This window comes from Ornithorhynchus anatinus, chromosome 8 (genome assembly GCF_004115215.2).
Source record: "Ornithorhynchus anatinus isolate Pmale09 chromosome 8, mOrnAna1.pri.v4, whole genome shotgun sequence".
Taxonomy (NCBI): domain Eukaryota; kingdom Metazoa; phylum Chordata; class Mammalia; order Monotremata; family Ornithorhynchidae; genus Ornithorhynchus; species Ornithorhynchus anatinus.
In genome coordinates this window covers 44,627,599-44,637,432 of record NC_041735.1, presented here as the reverse complement: position 1 = coordinate 44,637,432, position 9,834 = coordinate 44,627,599, and the positions used below count along the sequence as shown (strand labels likewise).

Here is a 9,834-nt window from a genome sequence, read left to right as displayed (position 1 = left end):
TCTGCACCCAGTAAACGCTCAATAATACGATTGAATGAATGAAAGGGGCAGGCAGGCGTTGCCAAACTGTGCCTACCAAGCGCTTAGTAGAGTGTTCTGCGCCCAGTAAGCGCTCAATAAATACGATTGAATGAATGAATGGGGCAGGGAGGTGTTGCCAAACTGTAAATTCCAAGCGCTTAGTAGTGTTCTGCACCCAGTAAGCGCTCAATTAATACGATTGAATGAATGAATGGGGCAGGGAGGTGTTGCCAAACTGTACCTACCAAGTGCTTAGTAGAGTGTTCTGCACCCAGTGAGCGCTCAATAAATAGGATCGAATGAACGGGGCAGGGACGAGTTGCCGAACTGCATATTCCAAGCGCTTAGGAGAGTGCTCTGCAGCCGGTGAGCGCTCCATGAATAGGATTGAATGAACGGAGGGGAGAAGGGTGAGGTCCTGGTCGCCCACGTGCGCGCCTTCTGTCCCGACCCGGGGCGCCCGGGAGAGCCGCAGGATTTGCACGAGGATCCGGGCTCGGAGGAGGAGGAGGAGGAGGAGGCGGGCACTTGTGGGCGGTGGGCGGGAAAGGCGGCGGGGCCCCCCGGGCATGGCGGGGCCGGCGGGCAGGGCGCACACCTCCCGGAGGATGAAGAGCCCGCCAAGGAGGGCCAAGACGCCGGCCGGACACAAGCCCCCTTTTCGGCCCGGTGAGTGTCCAGCGCGGCGGGCAGGGGGGGAGGGCAGGGGGTGGGTGGTCGCCGTCCGGACGATGCCCTCGACAGCCCAAGCCCCGGGCAAGGACCGGCCCGGAGCCCCGGTACCGGGCAAGGACCGGCCCGGAGCCCCGGTACCGGGCAAGGACCATCCCGGAGCCCCGGCCCCGGGCAAGGACCAGCCCGGAGCCCCGGCCCCGGGCAAGGACCAGCCCGGAGCCCCGGCCCCGGGCAAGGACCAGCCCGGAGCCCCGGCACCGGGCAAGGACCATCCCGGAGCCCCGGCCCCGGGCAAGGACCAGCCCGGAGCCCCGGCCCCGGGCAAGGACCAGCCCGGAGCCCCGGCCCCGGGCAAGGACCAGCCCGGAGCCCCGGCCCCGGGCAAGGACCAGCCCGGAGCCCCGGCCCCGGGCAAGGACCATCCCGGAGCCCCGGCACCGGGCAAGGACCATCCCGGAGCCTCGGCACCGGGCACGGACCATCCCGGAGCCTCGGCACCGGGCACGGACCATCCCGGAGCCCCGGTACCGCCCGCAGGACCGGCCCGGAGCCCCGGCACCGGGCAAGGACCATCCCGGAGCCCCGGTCCCGGGCAAGGACCATCCCGGAGCCCCGGCACCGGGCAAGGACCATCCCGGAGCCTCGGCACCGGGCACGGACCATCCCGGAGCCCCGGCATCGCCCTTAGGACCGGCCCGCCGCCTAGAAGGCGCCGAAAGTGTCAGGCCCGGGGGAAAACCAAGCCTCCCATCCCTTCTCCCCCCTTTTTTCCTCCCCCCGTCCCTCCGCCGCAGGTGCCTCCCCCTCCGGGGGCACGGACGGCGCACAGCGTTGGCACAGGGCGGGCACGGAGGGAACGGAGGGCGCCCGGGATCCATGGAGGGTAAAAGCATCCTAATTGGGGTATCTCGTCACCGCTTACTCCGTGCCGAGCACCCTTCTAAGCGCCTGGGGTAGATGCGGGGTCCTCCGGTGGGCCCACAAGTCGCGGGGCTCAGTGGAACGAGCCCGGGCTTGGAGGCAGAGGTCAGGGGTTCGAATCCCGGCTCTGCCACTTGCCAGCTGTGGGACTTTGGGCAAGTCACTGAATGCTGTCTTTGCCTGGACAGTCCCTTTGATGATCGAAAGAGCATAAGATGCCTAGTATCATAACCCCGCTTAGACTGTAAGCCCATCAGTGGGCAAGGACTGTCTCTTTCTGTTGCCGACTTGTCCATTCCAAGCGCTTAGTACAGTGCTCTGCACATAGTAAGCGCTCAATAAATACTACCGAATGAATGAATTCTCTGGGCCGCAGTTCCCTCATCTGGAAAATGGGGATGAAGACTGTGAGCCTCACGTGGGACCCCCTCGTTACCCTGTATCAGCCCCAGCGCTTAGAACAGTGCTCGGCACATAGGAAGCGCTTAATAAATGCCAACGTTATTATTATTAAGTCACTTCTCTGGGCCTCAGTGACCTCATCTGGAAAATGGGGATGAACTGTGAGCCTCACGTGGGACATCCTGATGACCCTGGATCTCCCCCGGCGCTTAGAACAGTGCTCTGCACATAGTAAGCGCTTAACAAATACCAACGTTATTATTATTATTACCTGTCAGCTGGGTGACTGTGGGCAAGTCACTTCACTTCTCTGTGCCTCAGTAACCTCATCTGGAAAATGGGCATTTCGATTGTGAGCCTCACGTGGGACAGCCTGATGAACCCTGGAACTGCCCCAGCGCTTAGAACAGTGCTCGGCACATAGGAAGCGCTTAGCAAATACCAACATTATTATTATTATTATTCAGCCCCATTTTCCAGAGGAGGGAACTGAGGCCCGCAGAAGTGACTTACCCCCGGTCACCCAGCTGACAAGGGGCGGAGGCGGGATTAGAACCCAAGGCCTCTGACTCCTAAACCCGGGCTCTTTCCACTGAGCCACGATGGACACCGAAGGTGTATGGGGCTGGTGGTGCACGGGTTCCAGGGAGGATAATCATCATTATTTTGGTATTTCTTAACCGCCTACTACGTGCTGAGCACTGTTCTAAGCGCTGGGGGAGATTCGGGGTCATCAGGTGGTCCCACCTGGGGGGGGGGGGCTGATGGGCTTCATCCCCATTTTACAGATGAGGGAACTGAGGCACCCAGAAGGCAAGTAATGATAATGTTGGTATTTGTTAAGCGCTTACTACGTGCAGAGCACTGTTCTAAGCGCTCGGATAGATCCGGGGTCGTCAGGTTGTCTGTCCCACGTGGGGCTCACGGTCTTCATCCCCATTTTGCAGATGAGGGAACCGAGGCACCGAGAAGGCAAGTAATAATAATGTTGGTATTTGTTAAGCGCTTACTACGTGCAGAGCACTGTTCTAAGCGCTGGGGGAGATCCAGGGTCATCAGGGGGTCCCACGTGAGGCTCACAGTTAATCCCCGTTTTACAGGTGAGGGAACTGAGGCACAGAGAAGCGAAGTAACTTGCCTAAGGTCACCCAGCTGACAAGGGGCGGAGGCGGGATTAGAACCCACGACCTCTGATTTCTAAGGCCGGGCTCTTTCCATTGAACCACGCCGGACACCGAGGGTGTAATAATAATAATGATGGTATTTGTTCAGCGCTTACTACGTGCAGAGCACTGTTCTAAGCGCTGGGGTAGGCACAGGGGAATCAGGTTGTCCCACGTGGGGCTCACAGTCTTCATCCCCATTTTACAGATGAGGGAACGGAGGCACAGAGGAAGTGAAGTGACTTGCCCCCAGTCACACAGCTGGCAAGTGGCAGAACCGGGATTTGAACTCATGACCTCTGACTCCAAAGCCCGGGCTCTTTCCACTGAGCCACGCTGCTTCTCGGGTGTACGGGGTAAGGGGGTGAACAGAGGGTGCACGGGATCCAGGGAGGATCATCATCATCATTTTGGTATTTCTTAATCACTTACTACGTGCTGAGCACTGTTCTAAGCGCTGGGGGAGATACAGGGTCATCAGGTGGTCCCATGTGGGGGCTCACGGTCTTCATCCCCATTTTACAGATGAGGGAACTGAGGCACCGAGAAGGCAAGTGACTGACAAGCTGACAAGGGGCGGGGGCGGGATTAGAACCCAAGACCTCTGCCTCCTAAGGCCGGGCTCTTTCCCCTAAACCACGATTTACGCCGAGGGTGTACGGCGGGGGCGGTGCAAGAAGATTGCACACCGGGTGAACAGAAGGTGCACGGGATCCATGGAGGGTAATAATCATCGTTTTGGCATTTGTTAATCGCTTACTATGTGCTGAGCACTCTGCTAAGCGCTGGGGTGGATACGGGGTCATCAGGTGGTCCCACGGTCTTCATCGCCGTTTTACAGATGAGGGAACTGAGGCACCGAGAAGGCAAGTGACTTGCCTAAGGTCACACAGCTGACGAGGGGGCGGGGGCGCGATTAGAACCCACGACCTCTGACTCCTAAGGCCGGGCTCTTTCCACTAAGCCACGCCGTACACTGAGGGTATACGGGGAGGGAGGGGGGGGGGTGCACGGAGGTTGCACACCGGGTACACGGGGGCTGCACGGAGGTTGCACACCGGGTACACGGGGGCTGCACCGAGGATGCCCACGGGGAGTGCACGAAAGTTGTACACGGGGGCTGCACGAAGGTTGCACATGGGGTACACGGAGGGCGCACGGAAGGTACACGGAGGACGTCTGCACCTCGGCCGCGTTTGCAGGGGCAAACCTGGCCCATCCCGAAGGAAGGGGAGTTGCCCTGGAGCCTCGGGGAGGGGTTGTTTGCAGACATCGACCTCGGAGGTGGCAGGTGATGCTGGAGCCCGACCGATTGCTTCCCCTCCTTTCTTGGTCGACGGCCCGGGCCGAAGGTGTACCTATTTAGATTTAACATTTATCATTTCCAACTCCCTCCCCCCATCGATTCATCCCCGGTTGGATTTCAGGCCACCCTTTGATCTACATTGGTGTCTCAACGGGCCACTTGAAATTATGTCGTTCAGTGAGGTTGGAGTTTGAAAATTCATCCTTCCCTTGGCTCCCAGTTGTTGTGCAGGAACTAACTTTGAGCCTCCACCCCGTGAGTTAAGTATAGGCTGACCATGAATGGTCACCCGCTTGGCTTTTATGAACGGTCTTAAAATGATAAACATATAATTACCACGATTGGCAGGTCGTAGTGCCTCGGGAGATGAAAGAGGTCAGGCCTAGATGTGGTACGTTGACTCGGAAGGCGTAGATTTCTAGAATTGTAATTCTCATTCAATAGGATGGGCTACACCCCCCAAAAAAGATTGAATCCTCCCCAGGTGAACGACTTCCTATCGTTACTGGGCTCGTCTCAGATCTATAGAATGGTGTTTTGAAAAAGTGTTTAAACCTGATTGGTGGAAAGGTCTGATTTGTTTAGCAACATGGTGTCTGTTTAGATTCAGATGATGATGATCTTCCTATCACCAAGTCATTGATTATAATTGAGTTTCGACAGGAGGAAGTGCCACCAAGTTCATTTTTGCAATTCTCTTTTTAATATAATTTTCAGCGTTTTTCAAAACAATTACTCCCCCTGGTGTGTGTTATTTTCAAGGTTTGTAAAAAGTTCAATAATGATGAATCTTTGTCGTATAAACAAAGAGAAGCATTTCTTGCACAATAGCATCTTCAGCTGGATGGCCAGGTCTAAACCAAGGCTGACTTTTTCTTTTATACCTTAAATGTATTTCCTAACTAACCCTCACCTTTTATTTTTGGCAGTCCCCAACTTCCAAAGTATTTGCTCTTTGAATTTCTTAAGTGTATTTGTTAACCTTTGTGTAAACTAACCACTTACTTTTATTTTGGAAATTGAAAAATTAGGGGTGAGAGGCGTAAATCAGATAAATCTCTCATTTTTATGTAAAATCATAACTGTGCTTGTTTTGGCAATAAACTGTTTTAAGAAGCAGTTTTGAAGTTTCTAGGAGAAGAATGATCAAATTTGCATCAGTCCTTTGGGGCAGTAATAGTTCCACCGCAGAAGGAGTAACTTTCAGAAATGGGAAGTCTTTGGGATGTTAAGGAGGTTTTTACCATTTTTATCTCATTTTCTTGGCATCTTCATAGTCTCTTGAGGCAAAACTAGCACTTCTGTGCATCATTAGACTGATAGGTATTGCTCCATCTTCTGCTCTGTCTTGGCGTATATTTGTTGGGAGAAACTTCCCTATTTAATGAAACATAAACTTAAGTATTATTTCCTTGGTATGGTTGACCAAGTATATTTTTAAAATAGATTTTGCCCACTGGCAGTGATACATTGCTGAACAGGCAGAGATTTAATAATGATATAAAAGTGCTGTAATGCAGCATCCTGAGAATATGGGGAAGCAGCATCGCCTAGTGGATAGAGCATGGGCCTGGGGGTCAGAAGGACCTGGGTTCTAATTCCGGCTCTGTCACTTGTCTGCTGCGTGACCGTGGGCAAGTCACTTAAATGTTTCTGGGTCTCAGTAACCTCATCTGTAAAATGGGGATTATCAATGCGAGCCCCATGTGTTACATGGCCTGTGTCCAACCTGATTAGCTTGTATCTACCCCAGCTGTGTGTCTTTGGGCAAGTCACTTAACTTCTCCGTGCCTCAGTTACCTCATCTGTAAAATGGAGATTAAGACTGTGAGCCCCAAGTGGAGCAACCTGAGTACCTTGTATGCCCCCCAGTACTTAGAACAGTGCTTGGCACATAGTAAGGGCTTAACAAATGAAAAAATAATATCTAACTGCAGCAGCCCTTAAAAGGTTAGTCTTCTCTTTGCTCCAATTCTCCTTCCTGCTCCCTCCACCTGTCTTGCTGCTTGCCTTCCACAGTCATCCTCTAGTTGCCTCTTGGTCCCCGTTGGCCTCTTGGGAGCACAAAAGTGGCTGAAATGATGGACAGACATTTCTCCTTGAGCCCAGTCTCCCTTCCAGAGCTTGGGAAAGGAGAGCCTAGCTGACCTGTGCCTTTCCACTGCTGGTTGTCCTGTGTTGCAGCTTCTACTTCCCCTCTCTCACTGGGCAGTACTGGGGGAAGGGGAGTTGGAAAGGATCTTAACTGGACCTTAGACTGGCCTAAACCTCCTGTCATCATCAATGGTATTTACTGAACACTTTTGTGTGCAGAGCATTTTCTACGCTTTCCCAGTAGGACAGCAAGCATCTAGGCTAGGAAGGTATTTGTGCAGAGGAGGCCAAGCCTTACAAACTGAGGAGTTGCTAAGCAAAAACATATGACCAAGAGATACAGATACCCAAATTCCTATATTCCTTTCTATTAATGGTATTTTTGAAGGGTCTACTCTGTGTCTTACATGGTTGTAAATGCTGGATATGGATACAGTGCGTGTCCCACAAATGGCTCACAATCTTAATCCCCTAATTGAGGCACAGAGAAGTTGTGACTTCTTCATTAACCCAGCAGATGAGTGGTGGAACCGGAATTGGAACCCAGGTCCTCTGACTCCCAGCCCCATGCTCTTTCACGGGGCCATGCTGCTTTCCATGAACTGAAGAACTAACAAACTAAAAACATAATATGGCCCAGAGCGGCAGATCCAAAAATATTCCTATATTCTTTAACCGGAGTGGGCATAAATAGGGTGATGGGGTGGCAGGGGGTGGTGTGAGTAGCTAAGTGGATGTGGACTTGTGATCCTGGTGCTGAATCCGGGCTTTACATCCCTTTCCCACCTGGACTCACCAGGGAACTGTTGCAGAAAGGGCCGGAGCAGTGGCACACCCTAACTCATTGCTGTTGCAGAGTAATAAATAATAATAATGATAATGATGGTATCAACCAGTTTATTTGTCGAGCACTTACCGTGTGCAGAGCACTGTAGTAAGCACTTGGGAGATTACAATATAATAATAAACAGACACATTCCCTGGCCACAAGAGCTTACAGTCTAGAGAGGGAGACAGACCTTAAAATAAATTTAAAAAACTTATTTAGCACTTTTTTTTAGGACTGGGTTGCTCTCCATCCAAACTGTTACCTTGCTGGTACAATCTCTCATAATATCCTGACTGGATTACTGTATCAGCCTGCTCTCTGATCTCCCATCCTCCTGTCTCTCCCCGCTTCAGTCTATACTTCACTCCGCTGCCCGGGATTATCTTTCTACAGAAATGCTCTGGGCATGGCACTTCCCTCCTCAAAAATCTCCAGTGGTTGCCCGTCAACCTTTGCAAGAAGGAAAATCTCCTCATTCTTGGCTTCAAAGCTCTCCATCACCCTTCCCCCTTCTATCTCACCTGCCTTCTCTCCTTCTACAGCCCACCCCGTACACTCCGCTCCTCTGCCGCCGCTAACCTCCTCACTGGGTCTCGTTCTCGCCCGTCCCTCCGTCGACCCCTGGCCCACGTCCTACCACTGACCTGAAATGCCCTCCCTCCTCACATCTGCCAAACTAACTCTCATCTCCTCTTTAGAGCCCTACAGAGAGCTCACTTCCTCCAGGAGGCCTTTCCAGACTGAGCCCTCCCTTTCCCTCGCCTTCTTCTCCCCTCACCATTGTCCCTACTCTGTCGCTCTGCTCGACCCCCTTCCCCTCCCCACAGCACTTATGTATATTTGTACGTACTTATTACTCTATTAATCTATTAACGATGTGCATATATCTATGATTCTATTTTGATGGTATTGGTGCCTGTCTACTTGTTTTGTTATCTGTCTCCCCCTTCTAGACTGTGAGCCCGTTGTTGGGTAGGGATTGTCTCTATCTGTTGCAGAATTATACTTTCCAAGTACTTAGTACAATGCTCTGCACACAGCAAGTGCTCAATAAATATGTTGAATGAATGAATGAATGAGTGATACAAGAGAATTGAATTGGCAGAGTCTTTGTCCCATATGGGAATTACAGTCCAAGACAGATGGAGGACAGGAATTTTATCCACATTTTACAGATGAGGAAACGAAAGCACAGAGTGATAAGATGACTTGCTCTAGGTCACACGACAGGCAGGAGATGGAATCGTGACTAGAACCTGGGTTTCCTGACTCCCCGTCTTGCGCTTTTTCTACTAGGCTGCACATGTTATCTCACTTTTCAGTGTAAGCTGCTCAGCGAGCGAAGAGAAGCCGTAGTTTGGCCAGCCCTGAATTAGTGGTAGAATTTTTTAATCCTTTACATTTTTTATGAGCAGCTGTTCAGAATCCCTGTCTCCGAGCTCCAGGGTTAATATTCTTGAAATGTTTTCTGTACCTTTATCACTCTTTCAGGCTCACAGGCAGGCTCAGGCCTGGGAGTCAGTAGTTCAGGACATTTTTTTTATAGGAAAAAGTCTCCTGTCTATTTTATTTGATCGTGCTTGATAGGTTGGGGGCAAACATTCCTTTGAGAAGATTAAGATCTTTCAATGATAGCAAATGTCTACCAGGGAATATAGATTTAAATGAATTGTTATTGGATAAGCACTGGCAATTTCCATTTAAAATAATTCAAGAGGCTGAAAATTAAGATAGAGGTTTGTAGTCGGCTTTATTATAAGGACTCTCAAAGTATGGTTGTGAGGACTGGAATAAATAGACTCTCGTGGTGTAAATCAAGCAAATAGTTAGGTGGCCACTTAAGAACCTTTGAAAAGCTTATAGTGGAAGGGCAAAATTGATTACTGTAGTTAATCTTTTAAAGAACAAGCTTGGAGAGCTTGTGAAAAGACATAAAAATTGTCATTATACTGAATTTTGCTCATTGAAACAGTTTTTCTCCCTGTTAACTTTATGATAAATCATTCTTTTTATTTTAAATTAATTCCCTCGTATTTGGGGACTATTGGTCAGTACACAGAAATGAATGAATGAATGAATTAACATGAATTTGATATATTTCCCTGATGCGAATAAGTACCTCTATAATGAAATGAATGGGAAAATATTCTTAAATGTTAAATTTTCCAATTATCATAAAGGTCTCAGTGCTCTGCAGTATATTTTTTGCTCCTCCATAACATAGAGAAAGAAAGAAGATTAGACTGTAATATCAGGCTCCTTCAGTTGGAAGCCAAACCTTGTTTAAGAATTTTAAGATTCCAGTGGGAAAGGATAGATGCTATAGATTGTTAGTTTAAAGTGTTGGGTTTAGTTTACAACTTTCGATTTGAGTCATCTAAGACTATGCAGGGGACCCAAAGGACATTTGAGAGGTAAGGGTA

The 9,834-nt window shown here is 50.5% G+C and overlaps 1 protein-coding gene across 1 annotated transcript in view; it reads left to right on the top strand.

Annotated features, from left to right (window-relative positions):
* The first annotated feature begins 583 nt into the window (after positions 1 to 583).
* The window catches only part of ZNF385D (zinc finger protein 385D), a 538,924-nt gene continuing 529,673 nt past the window's right edge, over positions 584 to 9,834 (top strand). The window contains exon 1 of the mRNA XM_029070585.2: positions 584 to 690. Coding sequence (XP_028926418.1) covers positions 591 to 690 — 100 coding nt within the window. The 5' untranslated portion in view covers positions 584 to 590. The remainder of the gene's footprint in view (positions 691 to 9,834) is intronic.